The sequence below is a fragment of the Chinchilla lanigera genome, unplaced genomic scaffold (assembly GCF_000276665.1).
Source record: "Chinchilla lanigera isolate Chin_1 unplaced genomic scaffold, ChiLan1.0 scaffold00083, whole genome shotgun sequence".
NCBI lineage: Eukaryota > Metazoa > Chordata > Mammalia > Rodentia > Chinchillidae > Chinchilla > Chinchilla lanigera.
The window spans coordinates 3,350,353-3,370,603 of NW_004955484.1; the positions used below are offsets into that span (position 1 = coordinate 3,350,353).

At 48.9% G+C, this 20,251-nt stretch overlaps 2 protein-coding genes across 5 annotated transcripts in view; both read left to right on the top strand.

The window, feature by feature from the left end:
* Positions 1-7,248, top strand: part of Sf3b3 (splicing factor 3b, subunit 3, 130kDa) — a 49,807-nt gene extending 42,559 nt beyond the window's left edge. The window contains exons 18-26 of the mRNA XM_005403485.2: positions 362-536; positions 1,335-1,540; positions 1,630-1,786; positions 2,616-2,741; positions 3,286-3,498; positions 4,072-4,170; positions 4,767-4,910; positions 5,925-6,029; positions 6,539-7,248. Coding sequence (XP_005403542.1) covers positions 362-536; positions 1,335-1,540; positions 1,630-1,786; positions 2,616-2,741; positions 3,286-3,498; positions 4,072-4,170; positions 4,767-4,910; positions 5,925-6,029; positions 6,539-6,679 — 1,366 coding nt within the window. The 3' untranslated portion in view covers positions 6,680-7,248. The remainder of the gene's footprint in view (positions 1-361; positions 537-1,334; positions 1,541-1,629; positions 1,787-2,615; positions 2,742-3,285; positions 3,499-4,071; positions 4,171-4,766; positions 4,911-5,924; positions 6,030-6,538) is intronic.
* A 4,639-nt stretch (positions 7,249-11,887) lies between these two features.
* The window catches only part of Il34 (interleukin 34), a 66,792-nt gene continuing 58,428 nt past the window's right edge, over positions 11,888-20,251 (top strand). Inside the window, exon 1 of one of the 4 annotated variants that reach the window (XM_013503872.1) lies at positions 11,888-12,314. The gene's annotated coding sequence lies outside the window, so the exon portion shown is untranslated. The remainder of the gene's footprint in view (positions 12,315-20,251) is intronic. The other 3 variants (XM_005403492.2, XM_005403487.2, XM_013503873.1) reach the window with 3 other exon arrangements.

Genomic DNA, 20,251 nt, shown 5'->3' on the forward strand with positions numbered 1-20,251 from the left:
GGGAACGACGAGGCCGGGAGTGAGTTGCCAGTCCAAAGACCGGCGCTCCCCTGATACTGTTTTCTTAGTCATGTTATTTACAGCGTTACATTTTTTAACCTGAGTGTGTGTTTAGGCCTTTTGCGAATTTCAAATAACACTGACAGTATTGACTCATGTTTGAAGTGGTTCATGCTATGGTTGTGACTATTGGTTCACAGTCAAACTATCACAGCCTTATTAACCATTGTTTATCTGGTGAATTCGTTTCTGCAAAACAGCTTTCAGAACCTCTTTGCAGCTGTTGTCTTCTCAGTCTCCAACTTTCAACCCCTGTTTCTAGGTGCTAAATGAGTAACCTGTTAATTCCTCTGTCTCATAGGATTTTGGCATTGGAGAAGCTAGGTGCTGTCTTCAATCAAGTAGCCTTTCCACTGCAGTACACACCCAGGAAATTTGTCATCCACCCTGAGAGTAACAACCTTATCATTATTGAGACGGACCACAATGCTTACACTGAGGCCACGAAAGCTCAGAGAAAGCAACAGATGGCAGAGGTGATGAGTGACTTTCAGGGGTTTAGTTAAAAGGCGTGCATGTGAACTTGTGTAGAAAAGTTTAAACCTTCATACTCATTGATTATGATTATCATTGATTATTTTTCAAGATCCAGGGCTGGGGATGTAGTTCAGTGATAGAGCACTTGCATAGCATACACAGGGCCTGGGGTTCATTCCCAGCATGGTGGAGAGGGGCACCCCAGGCTCTTTTTAGCTCCTTTAAACAGAGTCCTTTCTCCAGGTCTCTGGTTTTAGAAGCTTTCTTGTGATTCAGGATTAATGCACTGACTTGTGGTAATCAGAATTCAATTTCTTCTCTGGAACAGAGTCCTTGAGCTCCCAAGTAGGTTATATTAAGTGTTTCCTGGATTTGAGCCCAGAGCAGACAGGGTCTCTATAACACTAGGTCTTTCCAGAAGCCGTTTCCCAGGAGAAACTAAAGCCCCTACTCTGTTGAAGTGAATACAGCCAGGGAAATCAGATGGGTTGGGTTTTGGAAAATGAGGTTTTCATTTTTACATTTCTCAGACCAGTAATCCAGTATTTGCCACAGTTAAAACTAGTTCATTTTGGCGTTTTCTTCTCAAGTGGAAGTGGCAGTATCTGGTTTTTCAGTTAGTGATCTTCCTTCCCGTGTCTTGAGCCTCTCTCTCGAATTTTTACTTCGGCAAGGCCTGGTTTTGGAGGACTGAGTTTGCTGCTTTACATATTGAGCAGCCCCTGCAGTGTCCTTGCTACTTGCCATCTTCACACCTCTCAACAACATACCTAACTGTTCTTGCTCTTTGGATTTAGGAAATGGTGGAAGCAGCAGGGGAGGATGAACGGGAGCTGGCTGCAGAGATGGCAGCAGCGTTCCTTAATGAAAATCTCCCTGAGTCCATTTTTGGAGCGCCTAAGGCTGGCAACGGGCAGTGGGCGTCTGTGATCCGGGTGATGAATCCTATTCAGGGGAACACACTGGACCTTGTCCAGCTGGAACAGAATGAGGCAGCTTTTAGGTAAGGAGGCCAGGATAGTCCAGCGTTTGCTGGGTGGGATCCACGAGTTCTTTGGCTTTTGACTAACGCTTGGCTCTTTTTTTCTGCAGTGTGGCTGTGTGTAGGTTCTCTAACACTGGTGAAGACTGGTATGTGCTGGTGGGTGTCGCCAAGGACCTGATACTGAACCCCCGATCTGTGGCAGGGGGCTTTGTCTATACTTACAAGCTTGTAAACAATGGGGAAAAACTGGAGTTTTTACACAAGGTAGGAACCAGGGATTGATTCCCTTGTGTCTTTAGTCCTACTGAATTCTTTTGACTTGTGCTGAACTTGAGGGTCAAGTCTTTTGGGGACCAACTCATGGATTCTAATCCATTTCTTGGCAGCATGTGGAAAATGCTGGGGCCTTCATGCTTCAGTGATACTCCAGTGCCTGACTGCCACAGGAAGCCTGGGTGCTGATCCCCCGCTGTGAGGAGATAGATGCACATTGGCTGTCTTCCTAAGCAGGCAGCAATTCATGACCAAAATTTAGCTGTTTTAGGAATTAATATTCTCTGGGAAGTAACGGTTTCATAGAAACAGTACTTCAATTTAGGAAGATCAAAGTATTTCTGGAGATGATGGTGAAGGTTTCATAGCAGTGCAAATGTATTTAATGACACTGAATTGTGTACTTAAAAAATGGCCAAGCACATGGCTCCTTTAGCCTAACTGTAAGGGGAGTGTCCTCTAGGAATTAATTATTTCACACACTGTTGTTCGTGGTAAACTTCCTGTTTCTCCCTTACAACTAAAATGTATGTCACTTTTCACTAAGAAACTATTACTTCTTAGATGTGGAAGCTCACTGTTGTTTTGTGGCATCAGTTAAACCTAGCACAGGCTAAGCAGCATTTATTAGGGCTTTTTTCTCTCATTGGCCTTGATCCACTTGCTGGGTGAGGACCTGTTTACTTGAATACGCTGTCTTATTGGGACTGTTGCGTAAGGTCTCTTGTTGTCTATGGAAGCGGGTGCTTCTGGGTCGGGAGAGCAGGATTAGCATGTGGCTGTGTGCAGGTAGTTGCATGACCTGTTTCTCCTCTCACAGACTCCAGTGGAAGAGGTCCCTGCTGCCATTGCTCCATTCCAGGGGAGAGTGTTGATTGGAGTGGGGAAGCTTTTGCGAGTCTATGACCTGGGGAAAAAGAAGTTACTCAGAAAGTGTGAGAATAAGGTAAAGTGCTGGTGGTGGGGCAGAGGTCTAGGTAATAAGGCAAGAATGGGTATTACCAAGGTGGTGGGCACCAGTTCTTAAAAATCATGTGATTTTATTAGGATCATGTTGTATTCCCCCAATTCCAACAGCAGAATTAGGTCTTGAACCTTGTTTGACAAGGGCAGGAGTAGATTACATTTCTTAGCTCCTTTAAACCAAGAACCTGCTTGCTTTTATAAGAAATTTAACTGAAAGTTGAGTATATGTTTCCACTATATTTGAAAAACAGCTGTTTTCTCCACTTTCTAGGCATTTATTTTTGGTTTTTTCAGATAGGGTCTCGCTATGTAGTCCAGGCTGGTCTTGAACTTACAGAGACCCTTTTTGCTCAGCCTCCCAAGTGCTGGGATTGCAAGTGTGACCTACCACGCCCAGCAGTTTATGGCCTACTGGTATTCTTTGCTGTGTGCTCTTCTATAGACCCTACGTTTGTTGTAGTCAGAGAAAGCTGTGGGTTCTGAATTCCAGGATTATACTCATTGCTGTCCTTGTTTTTCCCCAGCACATTGCCAATTATATATCTGGGATCCAGACTATTGGGCACAGGGTAATTGTGTCTGATGTACAAGAAAGTTTCATCTGGGTTCGCTACAAGCGTAATGAGAACCAACTCATCATCTTTGCTGATGACACCTACCCGCGATGGGTCACTACAGCGAGTCTCCTCGACTATGATACTGTAGCTGGGGCAGACAAGTTTGGCAACATTTGTGTGGTGAGTTAATGTTGTTTCCTTGGGGTTAGTTAGGTGTAGGAAAGCTGGCTCAGGGGCTAGGGATTTAGCTCAGCAGCACAGCGCCTGCCTGGCAAGTGCAAGGTTGTGAGTTCGATTCCCGGTACCGGAAAAAAAAAACACACACAAACAAAAAAATTGGAAAGCTGGCTCAGTGTGTACTGTTGGTAAAGCCAGGTAGCCAAGATGATGATCTCTAATATGGGATGTTAAAATTAAGGGTATAAAATTCAGTAATGATGGGTTTAGCTTGGGCTAATGGCTGACATTTGTTTTTACATCTTGCTAGAACCTTGGCTTGTCTTTTTAAGTCCAGCCTGATTTGTCTGTGTTCTTTGGCCTGTTTTTGCTCTTGGCTGTGTTGAACCTGTGCCTGTAGCTTGGTTCTCTTGAGTCTCTTGCCATTCACAGCTCCCCAGAGCTGGTGCAGGAGAGTTGGGCTTGGGCCTGTGTCTAGGTAGTGCCCTGCTTGCTTGCAAAGACCTGGGGCAAATATTGCTTGATGACCCGGGTGAGCAGGCTCAGACATCTCTCTGATCTGTGTCACTTTCACAGGTGAGGCTCCCACCTAACACCAACGATGAGGTGGATGAAGATCCCACAGGAAACAAAGCGCTGTGGGACCGGGGCTTGCTCAATGGGGCGTCACAGAAGGTAAGAGTGCAAGAAGGCGTACAAGGGAAAGATGCGTGAGTACCTTCCCTGTTGAAGGTATCCACAGTGAATTATCCACAGTGCACATGACTGTGCTGAGCGTTCCCCCGCTTCTTGGAAATCCCTGAGGGGATGATAACACGTCCTGTAATGGATGAATAGTGGATTTCGTAAGGTGTCCATGTCACTCCCATTTAGTACATTTTCTGAGACATGCTGTTAATCAGTGTAAAAATCTCTTTGGAAAGTAGTGTGGCCTCAGAAAAGAGGGCTGTAGTTCACTGCCACCGCCAACCAGCTGTTCCCTTGGACCCGGCTTTGCTGTTGTGTAGACAGGTGGTTGTTTAGGAGAGTATCTCTGGACTTTTAAAAATAGATCTGTTTTAGAGAACAAACCCAATAGTTGTTGTAATTGTTTTTTAGATGTTTTCTTACACATTAAGCTGTAAGTAGACAATGAAAGAATTTTAAAATAATTTCAGAGTTCAGTTATGTTTGGATTTTAAAGTTAGTAAAAATCTGGAAGCACTGCTTGCTCTTGGGAATGAGCAGAGCTTATTGGGGCGCTTATGGTCATCACACTTTTCCACATGTAGGCGGAAGTGATCATGAACTATCATGTTGGGGAGACAGTGCTGTCATTACAGAAGACCACACTGATCCCTGGAGGATCAGAGTCGCTCGTCTATACCACCTTGTCAGGAGGAATTGGCATCCTTGTCCCATTCACATCCCATGAGGTGAGAGCCCCTATGTTACTCTGGCCCCCCTAAGGTTGTTTCTTTTTCATTTTCTTTTTTGGTACTGGGAATTGAACTGAGAACCTTGCGCTTGCCAGGCAGGTGCTGAACTACATCCCCGACCCTCTTAAGGTTGTTTCTTGGTGTTGAATCCACCAAAACATCAAGTCCATTTGCCCTCACTTGTAATTAGGAGTGTTCTAGAAATTTTATCAGGTGACTATTAAAAGTCCCAAGGAGATAGGAATCCTGAGTGCATTTCCTCCAGAGGACGGTCATTCATCTTACACTGTACTAGTTCTGATGGAGGCGTAGGGTATTCTGAGCCCAGACCCCCTGAGTGGAGCACCACTGACGTGGAAGGGCAGGATGATGAACCGTGGAGTGGTCAGTGCCTCATGGAATCAGTTGTAGGACTGGCTAAATTTGGTTTGTCCTAACAAATCTGGATCAGGACTCTGACTTCAGAGGTCATTCTTTGCACAAGACATTCTCCCTTATACTATAAATACAGTGAGGTTTCTTTGGAGTTTTAGCTATTCTGCTTAGCAGAAATACCTATCACCAGCAGACAAGTAATCAGATATTAGATATTTATTATCTGTTAGTGTGGTAAAAGTCAATGATTTGTCTGTTCATTGTGTTTCTGGAAACTATAGAGAAGCAGTTGAAATTAGGTTTTTTGGCTTTTTGAGACAAGGTCTCACTATGTAGTTCAGGCTGGCCTTGAAATCATTAGGTAGTCCAGTGATCCTCCTGCCTCAGCATTGCAAGAGCTGGGATTACAGATATGTGCCACTATACCTGGCCTTTTTAGGTTATGTTTTGCAGACAAGGTCTTGCTATATAATCCATGTTGGTCTTGAACTCACTGTAACCCAGGCTGGCATGAAACTTGTGACCTTCCTGCCTCATCCTCCTGAGTGCTGGAATTACAGGTGTGCACTACCACATCCATCTGAAAACACTTTTTATAAAATAAAGCAGTGATGCATTCTTTGTTTTTTCCATCAGGACCATGACTTCTTCCAGCACGTAGAAATGCACTTGCGATCTGAACATCCTCCTCTCTGTGGGCGGGATCACCTCAGCTTTCGCTCCTATTATTTCCCCGTTAAGGTAGGTTGGGGGAATCTGGGTGAAAAAGGGTAACCTTATTCCCCTCAGCCTTTTTTCTTTTTTCTTTTTCTTTTTCTTTTTTTTTGGTTTTTCTCTGGTACCGGGAACCGAACTCACGACCTTGCGCTTGCCAGGCAGGCGCTTTGCCGCTGAGCTAAATCCCCAGCCCCCACCTCAGCCTTTTTTCTATGGGCGTCTGTTTCATAAAATTGGAACAAGTCTTGAGGAGGAGTAGCAAGGGAGTGGATTGATGGAGGCAGTGATGGACACATGGGGTTAGTGATATTGTAGGACCCCTCCCTACAGGGCAGACTGGAGAGAAAAGGCTGCACCAGATTTTGGCACTCTGAACTCTGGTTACTCAGTGCCGACTTAGAATATGTCCTTGGTTCTACAGATGGGGTTTGGCTGCCTGGAGAGAGTAAAAAACTTCCCACAGCTGCTGCTTTTGTGTGTACCCTTTGCTTTGGATGTCTGACCTTTTTCTCCTTCTGACTCCTCTGTCTTAGAATGTGATTGATGGAGACCTCTGTGAACAGTTCAACTCTATGGAGCCCAACAAGCAAAAGAACGTGTCTGAAGAACTGGACCGAACTCCTCCTGAGGTGTCCAAGAAGCTTGAGGATATCCGAACTCGTTATGCCTTCTGAGCCCTGTATTTTTTTTTGTGGTACCGGGAATTGAGCTCAGGACCTTGCACTTGCCAGGCAGGCGCTTGTGCCACTGAGCTATATCCCTGGCCCATGGCCCTGTATTTCTGTGGGGCTTGCTAGAGACTGTTTTGTTGCACCGCCTCCCCGCACCCCCACCAGGCTTCTGCCCTGTGGCAAGACAAAGATGATTGGATAGTTAAGACTGCTGTATCAATGCTAGTAGCTCTTTCCCCCTCATCTCTTCCCTTGGAATGACTGACTGAATGGTTCCTCCTAAAATTGGCAGTGAGATTCACTGTCTTCTCCTTGCCTAGTACATGAGATACCACCCCTGGCTCCAGTATGGAGCGTGACCTTCCCTGTTCCCGATGCTGTCCTGCATTGATATTTCTTGTCTACTTTTGTACACACCCTTAATTTTTAACTGGTTTTCCTGTACATACAGTTTTGTACAATGTTATTTTGCAGGAGGGAGATAAGCTAAGGTGGGACCAGGCTGGATGCAGTAAGGTTCCTGAGCTCTGCTCTGGAACTTACCTAGAAATACAAACCTGGTTTTCAAGGTGGTTGGTATCTGTTGTATCTTTTTCTGGGTATGCAAATTCGGGTTGGAGATTTAAGCCTAAGTTGGAGCAAGAAGACCTGAGCTTTATTCCTTCCTTCCAGGTACCTGGTTGGACTTCTGGCACCCTGTGGCTCTATAATGGTGGTTGCTTTGGCTTGTCCTGGTACCTCACTGTGCAGATGAACCTTGAGCTCATTAATTCTCATTTATGAGAGGTGGCTGATATTTTTCCCTCCATCTCAGTTCCCTTTTACTCTAAGGTCTTGGAGCAGTGAGTTCAGGGTGAGTCTCAGCTGGGCAGTGTCATTTAATTTGCTTCCATGGCTTCTTGCCTTGCATCTGCTTGGACTGGTCAGTAAGTACGATAGACCCTGGTACTGCCCTGTCCTTGCAAACAGGGAGTGTGTGGGCCCTGTTCAGAGGCGGGGGGTGACGAGGTGGGGTGGGGCTTGTGTGTGCAGCGTACATCTTAGCCTAGTTCCAGAGGGCCTTGCGGGCAGGGGGGGCGGTGAGTGTAAGGGGGAGCACTGAGCCCGCTGGCCGGAAGTGACCCAGTTTCAGAAACGTTCCAGCCCACGCCTGGAAATCCCTCCTGCCTAGCTGTGTGGGAATCTAGTCTTCTCAGCAGCGGTTCATTGAACCTGAAGAAACCTGAGCTTGCTGCTATCTCAGTGCTGCACAGCGTAAGATGTTCTTTCATCTGCCTCTGCTCAGCCACCTAAACGGGCAGATTCTCTGCAGCTGGCACTTGGTGGGAACTAAAAACAGAAGTAATTAGACACAGCCTCTGAGCAGCCCAAGTCCAACGCAGGGGTTTCCTGATGCAGTCTTCTGGAACTAAGTAGCTCCCTAATCATGATCTGGTTTTAGAGTAGTCAGTAGAGACCTAAGTTTGGCCAGGGATTGAGTCCCTAAATAACATGTTTTGTTTTGTTTTTTCCTCTCACTTAGCTCATGGATTTGCATAGGACATGGTACTTCTGAATCTCGTTTGGAAAGCCTAGTTTCAGAACACATTTTCCCCTATGACCCTGAATCTGTTCTGCCAAATTGATGCTGACATGCCGTTACCTGAGGCACTCAGCAGGAATGGTTGCACAGTGGCTCCTTGTCCCTGGTTTCCTTCGTAACACAGGCTTCACAGGACGAGTTTGTAGAGCCGAGTGTGGCGCTGCACACCTGTAATCCCAGCACTTGGGAGGCTGAGGCAGGAGTGTTGCTATGAGTTCGAGGGTAGCCTGTATTACAGAGTGAGATCCTGTCTCAAAAAAACAAAACAGGAAGAGTTTATAGAACCAAGAATTGTCTCCATTGAGCTTCCTTGGCACTCTGTCCATCAGTTTCCTTGGCCTCCTCCAGAGGAAGGGCTCTGGCAAGTGACATTTGTGAAGTGCCAGCACCAGGAATGAGGCTTGAGTATGTTGAGTGGAAGAAGCTTGTCCGTCGTTGCTGCCTCACGACCTACAAAAGGTGTTTAACAAGTATTTTAGCCATTAGATGGGGCTGGATGGTAGGCCCCATCTGTGTGGCTGGTGAGAGGACCTGATTAGCCCCTTTGGCTAGAGTGAAGGACCAGGTAAATAGGACACTGTCTCCTGGTCCCAGGCTGTTCAGAAACTCAAAAGGGAGGATAATCTTGCAACCGCAAGGCCTCTGCCCGTGGTCAGGTTTGCTCCCACCCTGCTCCTCTGTTCGGCCCCTGTGACTTGGATCTAAGAGAGGACCGCAAAGTTTTCAGCTGTCTCAGCTTTCCCTTGACCTCAGGGGCAGAGGTTCTGCAGATGTTCTTTCCTTTGGAAGATCTCTTGCCAAGAACAGCATTCCTTCAGGGGAAGGGGTTCGAGCTGAACTGTGGCTGGAATGTTGCTTTTCTTGGTTTGTGTGGATGCATTGCTGGCAGGACAGCTGCTAAGGGCTGGGAAAGGCGCTCAGCGCTCACTGTCTCACAGGGAGAGTGCTGGGCTCCCGGATGCGGCCGCTCATGACCACAGCCAGAAATGCTGAGGCGTTCTGATGGGATCAACCTGGCTTTCAGATTTCTTCCAATTCCTAAATTCTTTCTGTTGCGAAGAAGTGTTTGCATGAGTCACTGTACTTGTCATTTGCAATGAAATATTTTATGTGTATATTTTAAGCTTATTGCATCCTTAAAATTAATTTCCAAGGGCTGGCTATATCCACAGTTCAGAAGAATTATCTCTTGCTGAAATCAAGGCTTGTCCAAAAAAGCAATGTAAGGGGAACAGATGGCTCTTTGGTAGGAACGCGGTAAACACTGCTTGGCTGTGGGTGGTTTATATTTGGGGACCTGTGAGTCCAACAGGGAGGGCTCGTGACGTTTGGGTGGACTGAAATCAGGTACAGATGACAGTGTCTGAAGCATCCCTGTCACTGGTCTGAACCAGTACAAACGAGCTGTTTCTTGAGAAGCTTGGAAAAACCACCAGGAGTCCTGCCAGCCCCTGGAAGAGGGTGTTCCCTGAGCACACCCTCTACCTGTCTCAGGTCTGCTCTGTTCCCAGAGGTCAGAGGAGACCGATAACCGGGCAGTCACTTCCCTCTGACAAGGTGAAGGAGCTGAGTTTGCCAGAGGACGCAGCAACAAGTTTCGGAAGAGCTGAAGGCCTATACCTGATTAACTCAGAGCAAACAGGCACAGCCCTGGACTTAGGGAAGATCAGAAGATCCTGGTTCTTAAAAAATGAGGAGAGGGTGAGGTTTTAGGTCAGGAATTGGTAGGAAACAGCCATGGCTCTCACCCCAGTTGGACATGAGAACTATCTGTATGTATCAGAATAAACTGGTCCCTGTTCAAAAATTTCATGCCAGGTGTGGTGCACACTTGTAATTCCAGCACTCAGGAGGCTGAGGCAGGAGGATCAGAGTGGAGTTCAGGGCCACCCTGGGCTACATAGCTCAAGGCCAGCCTGGCTTCAAAACACTAAAACCATTTCATGGTGCAGGCTTCTGAGGATTTCTCAATGACTCGGTGATCAGACATGGAAATCACAAGTCCGTAATGGAGAGGGAGGGAACATTGTCATTTGTTCAAACTGAAACGTTACGAAAGAAAACCAAGTTTGGAATTTCTGGTTTTGGAAAGGCTGAGAGAGCCCACCTGCAGGTAGCTGAAATGCAGTGTTCAGTACCACCATGCCCCAGCCCACCCCATGTCCAGCTGCTCCATCCACACCTTTAGGTTCCAGAACGCAGAGGCAAGTGAGTCTCAGTTCCCAGTCTGCCTGCCTGCCAGAGCCTGGTCCTCGCATTTGTGATCCACACCCCTTTCTCTGACAACAAACGAAATCTTGGAATGAGAGTTGCTTTTGATGAGGTGGTCTGGGGACCACCTCATGAGCTACTTTTGGGCCACGGGTATATGTAAGCTAGTAATGTGTGACAGTCTCGTGAGAAGTCTTGATACTGTGGGTTATTAGCATCCATTGCTGATAGGACGGTGCTGAGAACACTTGCCTTTACAGAGCTGATGCTATAACTGGAGGAAGGCGTTTTACCACACATGTCATCAGAAATAGTACTCTGTCTGCCATGCCCTGGATGCCCACCTCTAAGCTTGATCTGAGTTTCCTATGTATTTTAGCTCCTTTTTTTTTTTTTTTGGTACCAGGAATCGAACTCAGGACCTTGTACTTGCCAGGCAGGTGCTTGTGCCACTGAGCTATATCCCCCAGCCCCTGAGTTTCCTATGTAAAATGTAGAAAGTTAGACTGACCTGGGGCATGGTAACAGGAGACTGCCGAGTGTCAGGGTGGGAGGGTCTGAGGGATCACTGTCTTGGGACACCTTAAGCCACCTCCATCCTGAGGCACTGCCCTGTATGGGGTGCTTTGAAAGAAAAGCATCATCCCAAGCCAGGAGGCCCTGGGGGCCACAGTGGCATTTGACCCTGCTTCCGAGAAGCCCCTGGCTGTGTCCCCATCTCCTCCCCCTCTGTCCTCCCACGAGCTGCCTGAATCAGCCTTGGCAGAGCTCCTCAGGCTGCATGGAGGCTCTGGCCCGGTGGCCGCCGCTGGGGGCAGGGGTGGGGACGGCTGGGCACATTCCAGCGTGGGCAGATTGTCCTGTTGCAAGTTCAGGGAATCCAGTTTTCTCCATCTAATTAAGAGCATTTCTTACCAAAAAAACAAAACCCAACTTACATTCATTGACGTTTAGAATGTCTAGGTCCAGACCAGCATTCCTGCATGAGGTTCTGTGCTGTGCTCAGGGAAGTTCTTGGGTAGTTTGAACACCGGGCCCCGCAAGCTCTGTTGTAGTTGACTGCCCCTAAATACTCCAAATATTGCCTAGGAATATTGGGGAACTTGCTATGAAAACAGAGATTATGGTGCTATGCCTGTGGGTCCCACAGAAGCCAGCTACAGTGACCCAGGTAAGGCGGGAGCCCATGTCTTGGAGGTGTGGCTGAGGACCAGGCACCTACAGGAGTTCCCACAGGGCTGTGTCTGAGGCTTTGGGGTTAGACCTCAGTAACCACTTGTGGGATCTTGGGTAAGACACGTCACCAGCCTGTAGAATGGTAGGGTCATTTCTCTGGCCTCAGCCGTGATGGGAGGTATCAGAAAGGCCTTTCTCACCTAATGCCCCTGTGTGCACTCTCCAGTCATTACATCAGCCATCTGCAGCTCTGTGATAAGGGGGTTTTGTCAGGGGACGGGCCAGGCAGGCCTTCGAAACAGCGCTTACAGCCCGCTTGGAAGCCAGGGTTTGTTTCGTAGGGACCCCTACCACGCCCAGCTGCAGTTACGACTGTCCCCTGGCTGCTCTCTGGGTTTGATCCTTTCTCTGAGGCAGGCTGGGGCCACGTGGCCCCGCCCCACCCTTGCTGGCTCCAGTTCAAGGGCTCCGCTTCTAGTCTAGTCAGAGCTGCGGTGGCTTGCGTTCCAGCTGCCCTCCTCAGATAGGAAGCCTGCACTGTGGGCTGGGGCAGCCGCAGCCTCTCCTGCCTGACATCCAGTCCGCAGCCCCTAGGCATGTGCTGCAGGTCCTGGAGCCCCTTAAAGCCACCAGCAAGTGTTAGAAGACTGCGTGCTGGCCCGTGAACAGGTAAGCGCGGGTTTTCTCTCACATAGGACTTTCCCCTCAGGCTGGACAGCTAGCTTCCCCTCACCAATGGAGCTGTCAGAGCAAGAGGGACTTGAGCTAGACTTGACAAAGAACAGATGCAGCCGAGAGGCTCGGAAGTACGTTGCAGGAATGGTGTGAATTATCTGCTCTGGGTTTCATTTTTTAACCTTTGCTTTCATATTTTTAACCTTTGCTTTGATCAACCTGGGCGACTTAATAAGACCTTGTCTCAAAACAAACAAAATAAATGAATAATAACAGTTGGAGTTGTAACTCAGCGTGAAGCTTTCTGGGTTCAATCCCCAGTACTCCATTACCACCAAAAATAATTATAAAATTATTAAATTCTTTAAGGAAAGGGGGAGCCCGGTGTGGTGGCACATGCCTATAATCCCAGCACTCAGGAGGCTGAGGCAGGAGGATATCTGTGAGTTTGAGGCCAGCCTGGGCTATACAGTGCGACTCTGTTAAAAAAATAAACAAACAAACAAAAAGAAAAACTAGAAGAGAGAAAGTAGCACAGATAAGCCTTCTTGTTCATACAATATTTTTGAAATTAAAATGTTGGGGCTGGGGATTTAGCTCAGCGGCACAGCGCCTGCTTGGCAAGCGCAAGGTCATGAGTTTGATTCCCGGTACTGGAAAACCCGCAATCCCCCAAAGAAATTGTTTTGCTTTTACACTTTTATTTTAAATGCACATAAGTCAGCTGACTATAAGTCATGCTTAAGGTTCATATAGTATTCACCACATTATCAAACCCACTCCAGGATGCCATTGTCCCTTGATTGTGAAGTTGGATTGTTTCCAGGTGTTTTTATAATTAATAATTTAATTTCTATGGGCAACCCTGTGAAAGCAAGTTTTTTTTTTTTTTTGTCTTTCTGGTTTTGCTGAGTTTTCCACTCTCCCTGGAGTGTCTTCCCCATCCAGAATAAATACTTGCAGCAAAGGGCAAGAATGTTTTTGTAGCTACTCTCTTGTTACGTATGGGCTCAGCTCACTAATAAGAATTACAGAGCTAATTTGCTAATTTCTGGGACCATCGGGGCACAGTGGGGTGGGTGAGAGGTGGGGTGTGTGCTCTGGAGTCTTTCACGACCGGGAGGGAGAGGCAGTCTAGCGTAATGGTTCGGAGCTTGCATACAGTAGCTTGAACTCCCAATAACTTCCTGTGCCCCAATTAGTTCATGGGCAAAGAATATAAAAAACGTCTCAGGGATGTGGGAAGGAGATAGTGTGCGTGTGTGTCTAGGTCTGCTGCTTAACAAGGCTTGTACAATGGCCAGGGAAAGCCCCAGGCTGGCGAGAGCTCCCGAGGGCGGCAGCCTGGGGCTTTCCCAGGCCATTGGAAAAGCTGAGCGGAATGAGGAGGAGGTCAGGGGCGCCTTCTTCCCCAGCCTTGCCGCACCTGCAGTGAAAGCCTTCATCACTTATTAGTGGACCTGTTGATGAGGCCCCTCCCTGTCTTGAGGCTGGAGGACTGGCGCTTGAGGCTCAGGATCAGGCCTCCTCCACAGGACCCCAGGCTCTCAGCAGACACCTGTCATCAGATTGGACGCCATCCTTTCTGTATTTCAGGCACCTCACCTTCCTCTCAGCACAGATGTAATGGATCCCTGGGTGGAGTGAGAATTCCCAGGAAGTCCGTGTGTGACCTTTCATTCCCCACCCTACTCCTCAGCATGGTGTGCTCAGGCTCCGGAGCCAGTGGGTCTGGAATCCAATCCTGGCTGTGCCCCTTCCCACCTATGGGCATCGCTGATCCTCCACGAGCCTCCATTTCCTCACCTGTGAAAGGGGCGTGTGAATACCCATGCCATAGGATTGCATGATACAACACAGGTACACATCTGGCCCTTGGGGGCCTGCTACCATGAGGGACTGCAGCTATTGAGGGCCTTAGGGAGGGCAGCAGAATTAGCCATAATGACAAGAAGAGTCATACATCCATTTTCCTTTCTTTTTTTTCCAGTCAGATTTTATTGGTACATTTTAGATCTACATAATGAGCACATGCATCATGGAGCCATTTCTCTTGGTCAACAAATATTTATCAGGCTGGGATGGCTATGGTGCTGGGAGCTGGGAAGAGAGCTGTGTGAGACAGCCCCCCTGCTCTTGGAAGAGGCATGCACCCTAGACCGAGAGAATGGGGGATAATGACCTTACTGGTGGGGCATTCAGGAAATGGCTCCACGGTAGGGAAGGGTGAGGCCCTCCAGAGGGCTGCAGGCCGAGAGAAGGGAAAGGGAGCGTGGGATGAAAGGAGAGGTCCCTGAGCCCAGACCGCAAAGAACCTTGAAGGTCCAGTGGGAACTGGGACTTGGGCTCAATGATGTTTAAGCAGCCTTTGAGATCCTGTGCTAGCAACTCCGGTTGGGGAGATAAGGTTGGGGGCCTGGTAACCCCCAGCCTTCTACACTCTCTCAGGGGCTTTAGTGGCACCCGAAGTCACAGTAGAGCCTGGTGTGGAAGTTGGGGGTGCTGGCTTCTGGCTCCCAGCCCAGCCACCAGAGGGCAGGGATCTCTTCCTTGGCCTGATGAGGGCTCAGGACAGTTAGGTTGGATGTAGATCTTGCCGCCTAGGAGTTGTAGAATGTCGCTGAGGTGGCAACTTCCCCCACCCTCAGACAGGGCCACCAGCCCCTGTCCCTGAGACGGTATTGTCCCATGGCCTTCCCCGGGGCCTTCCCTCACCCAGCCTTGGGCGGAAAAGACATCTTGTCAGGAATGGGCCGTCTGGCCCTGTGGGCCTGAGGGAGACTCCATGGAAGTCTGAGAACCACGGCCCCCAGGGGGATCCTGGGCCCCCACTGCCCTGCAGGATTGTGTGTGAGAGCCCTGCCTTGCAGCTGTGGGATGCTGTCCCCTGGGACCTGGCCTGGAATCAGCTGGGGACCAATCCCTGCGCTTCTCAAGGGCGGCAGGGAGAGCAGTGTCTATCGCAGCCTGGAAGCCAAGTGAGAGCCCGCCAGGCTGCCCTTGGGCTTCTCCTGGGCAGGCGCTGTGGATGCGCTGGGACCTGGCTACCCTCAGGAAGGTTCAAGGTGATGAGTTTGAGAAGCTAAAGAGATGTGGGCTTCTTGGCAGCTACTAGGAAAGAGTAAGCCGCTGTTCCACGGCTTTCTGAGGTGCTTGAGAAAGTCCGTACTGGGGCCCAGGACTCTACCACGAAGACCCAGCCCCGCTTCCGTCTGCAGCCCCGCTTCTGTCTCCATCCCCGACATGTTTTCTCGGTGGTCTCTTCCCTCCAGCATACTAGCGCTTTCCCGGGAGCCATTGCTCTCCACCGCTTGTCTTTCAACTTTCTCATCTCATTGAAATCTCTTTGCCAACATTTTAAAAACTATCTTAATCATTTTTAAGTGTAGACTTCAGTAATGTTAAATATATATAAACTGTCACACAACAGATCTTGTAAAAATGAAACTCTGTACCCATTAAACAATGCCCCCCCATAACTACCTACTTTCTTTTTCTTTTTTCCTTTCTACTTTCTGATATATATATATATGTATATGTATATGTATATATATATATGTATATGTATATATATATATATATTTTTTTTTTAGACAGGGTCTCACTATGTGTAGTTCAGGCTGGCTTCAAACTCACTATGAAGTCCAAGCTGGCCTAGAACTCATAGCGATCCTCCTGTCTCAGCCTCTCAAGTGTTGGGATTACAGGTGTGTGCCCCCATGCTTAGCTCTGTCTCTCTGATTTTGACTATTCTATTTTCCTTACGTAACTGGCATCATACAGTCTTTTGTGACTGGCTTATTTCACTTACCATAATGCCCTCAAGCCTTAGCCACATGATAGCCTGTGACAGCATTTCTTTCCTTTTTAAGGCTAAATAACATTCCATTGAATATATACGCACCATATCTTGTTCACTCATTCACCTGTCAGCACTTGGGTTGGGTTCCATCTCTTGGCTATTGTGAATGATGGTTCTGTAAAGCTGGCTGTACGACTTTCCCTCCAGATCTCTGCTTTCAATTCTTTTTGGTATGTATCCAAAAGTGGAAATGCTGGGACATATGGAAATTCCGTTTTTAATTTGTGGAGGAAGTGCCATAGAGTGTGCAAGGTTCCAGTGTCCACGTTCTCATCAAGCTTCTGATGGCAGTTTTTTTTCTTTGGTAATAGCCATCCTAACTGATGTGAGTGGTATCTCATTGGGGCTTTGACTTCTGCTTCCACGATGACTAATAATCTCTTCATATACTTGTTGCCCATTTGTATACAATCTTTGGCAAAATGTCTATTGAAGTCCTTTGCCATGTTTTAATTGGGTTATTTGACTTTTTGTTATCTTGATGTAGGAGTTTTTTATTTTATTTTTTTAGGGTACTGGGGATTGAATCCAGGGCCTTTACATTAAACTATAATGCCAGTCCTTTTTTAAAAATTTAAAAAAAAAATTTTTTTTTTTGGTTTCTTTGAGACAGGGTCTCACTCTGTAGTTCAGGCTAGTGTCTAACTCAAGCTAATCCTCCTGCCTCAGCCTCCCAAATGCTGGGATTGCAGACATGCATCATCATACCCAGCAAAATTTTAAATTTTGATATAAGGCTTTCTAAGTCACTAAATTGCCCTAGCTGGGCTTGAACCTGGGATCCTCCCATCTCAGCCCCTCAGAGTGTTGGGATTATAGGTGTGCACCACCATGCCTAGCTGCTTCCTTCAGGTGATAGATGAAAAAAACTGATGTCCAGGAAGTCTCCTAACTTGCTGAAGGTCATGCAGATGGGAGGTGGCAGTGCCGGGAAGTGGGTGGGGATAGAGGATACACCAGCTGTGCCTCCAGCTGCTGCATTCCTCAGGTCACCTCAGTGGCCCCACCAGACGCTAGAATCCACAGGGCACCCCTTCTTTCTTGCCAGCCAACCCGAGGTTCCCCGGATCTGCTGGCTCATCTAGTGGTGAGCCAGCTTCCACCTGCCGGAGGAGGCCTGGCCTGCTGTGCTAGTTCCAGGGCTACCAGGCGGTGGGGAACGCAGAGGCAGGGCTGGTCTTGCGCTTCCAGGGGCGGCTCCTTCTGTGTCAGCAGCTCCTCCCTGGCCGGGAGCTGACTGCCCCTCAGACAGTGCTGGAGGTCTCATGGTGGACCCTGAGCCTGTGCGCAGCAAGAATTTGCTGGGGTGCAGTGGGGGGACCGTTGAGAGCACTGGACGGCTGTTGCCAGCTCTGGGCTTGAGTCCTAGCCCTGCCCCCACTGCCCATGCGACTCCGGGCAAGTCACTGAGCCTTGCCGGTCCCACTGTGCAAATGGTACCTCCCTAAACTACCCCTCATGTCGAGAAAGCAAACAAACAGACAGAAAATGAGTGTTGGTGAGGGTGTTGAGAGACTGGGAACCTGGGGATGGTTGGTGAGAATATAAATTGGTGTAGGAAAATGATATGGAGGTTCCTTAGAAAATTCAAAGAATTTTACCATGTGATCCCCTTCTGGGTATCTAATGAAAAGAATTAAAAGCAGGGTCTTCAAGAGAGATGTGAAGGGCCGGGGGTACAGCTCAGCGGCACAAGCGCCTGCCTGGCAAGCTCGAGGTCCTGAGTTTGATTTCCGGTACCAAAAAAAAAGAGATGTGAACACCCACATTCATAGCAGCATTGTTCACAATAGCCAAGAGGGGGAGAAGTCCGTGGTGGGCAGAGGAATGGAAAAGCCAAGTGGGGAAAACCCGTACAATGGAATTTAATTCAGCCTCAGAAAGGAAAAAAATCCTGTCACTTGCTACAAAGTAGATGAGCCTTGGGGACATGATGCTTAGTGATATAAGCTGGAAATAAAGACAAATGCTGTAGGTTCTCACTTAAGACACAGAAACAGAAAGTAGAATGGGGGTGCCGGGGCTGGGAGGAGGGAGGAATGTGATGAGGTGATGAACGAGCTGAGAAAGTTCTGGAGAAGGGAGGTGGTGACAGTTGCACAATATGAGTGTACTCAGTGTCTCTGAACTACATGGAAAAATGATAAATTTTATGTAATTTTTTCCATCCCAATAAAAAAATTCCTCACAGGGCTTCTGTGGAGATCAGGCAGGCGACGCGTGTGAGTTGCTATGACTGGTGCCACACAGGAGCTGCAGGAGCTGTGCAGGATGAGCGCCTGGGGTTCCGGGGAGACTTCCTGGAGGGTGACCGGGGCCCTGCTCAGGAGAGTCCTGTGGTAACACTTGTGGGATGGGTGGAATCCAGGCATAGGAAAGTCCCTGGCAGGAAACTCACCCTCACTCAGGGGCAGCTTGCAGGGTGGAGACTGTGGCTCAGCTTGGGCAACTTGGGGCCGTGAGTGTGGAGCAGGCTGCCTTTCGGGATGGTGAGCTCCGGTCCATGGAGGCCGTGAGAGAGGTGGGGTGAACTGCAGGGGAGTGTAAAAGCGGGACCCAGGTCCGAGGGCGGGGCAAACAGGCGGGAAGCCTTGTCCCTAGCCCTCCCTTTAGTAATAACATGATGGCTGCCACCTTTCTCACCGGGCCTGCACCTGGCTAAATGCTGAGCGGCTGGACCTCCAATCTTCCCCTCCACCCTGTGATGTGGCGGCCTCCTCGCCTGGGATCTGAGACAGAATTCCTACCACACTCACAGCCGGTGAAGCCCTGGCAGGGACAGCAGTTTAACTAGAATGACCCAGCTTGCTTTGGCATTCGCGTGGTTGTGAAAGCACGGGAGAAGCCATCATTTTACTCCTGTGCCCAGCAGGGTTCTTAGGCCTTGGACAGGCACCTCCGGGAGCCCCGCTGAGCCTCAGCCACTGAAGTGCTGTTGTTATGCCCGTATTCCAGATGAGCAAACTGAAGCCTGGCGAGGTTAAGCTGTGCTTGGGAACCTGGAATTTCTCCTTTCCCTGCTTTCCCTCCTGGGGCTCTGTGGGGGCTGGCTCCTCTGGTGGAGATACCAGTACCCTTGTGGCTTTCTGGAACAGCAGACACTGTGATTTCTCTTCCTGCCACCCTGGGCGGAGAGGGGGCTGGTTGTGCTATGTTATGGACAAAGTGACCTCTGCGGGGTGCCCCAGGCCCTTCAGGCCCTTGCTTGGCACCTTCCCACCTCCTCTCACTGGATCTCAGGCTCCACAGCCCTCACTGGAGGGGCTGTCCTGGGAACACCATGGTGTGGAGACCAGCAGACCAGCTGGACCAGCTGAGACTGGGCCGGGGCCAGGTGCTTTCCGGTGTCTTCCCAGGCAGGGCAGCTTCCCTGCTGGTGGCTTCTCAGTCACTGCCCCTCCCCTCCCCGAGGGATAGACAAGGCCACGCTTCACTGTCCATGGAAATTTCCCATGCTACGTAAGTGGACTCTCACTGCACCAACAGGGTTCTAGAACCCTTACCCAGCCCTGTAAGGTGTGGCTATTGCCCTGGAAGAGGAAGCTATGGCTGAGTCAGCGTTAGAGAGGCACGGGGTAGAGCGCTTGCCTAGCATGTGCAAGGCCCTGGGTTCCATCCCCGGCACCAGCTCATCTTCCGCATCAGCGTTCCCTGGACTAATATGTGTATCAGGTCATGTCCTGCTCAAGAACCTGCTCCTTGCTGCCTGTCATATCAAGAACTGCCTGGCTTTTAAGGACTTCTCTATTCTGGCCCTTCCCTGCCTGTCCAGCGCAGACTCCCACGATACCCGGCACAGCTTCTGTGTTCCAAACGAACCCGACCTTCTCCTTGATGTCCCAAGCATCTTCCCTATGGGCCTCACCTTCATTCCTTACTCACTTTATTCCCACTACTCCCTCCCTCCTCTCTTCTCTTTCTAGCTTTTTTTTTTTTGTCTTTTTTGAGACAGGGTCTCACTATGCAGTTCAGGCTGGCCTTGAGCTCACTTTGTAGCCCAGGCTGGTCTCGAACTTGCAGTGATCCTCTTGCCTCAGCCTCACGAGTGCTGGGATTACAGGCATGCGCC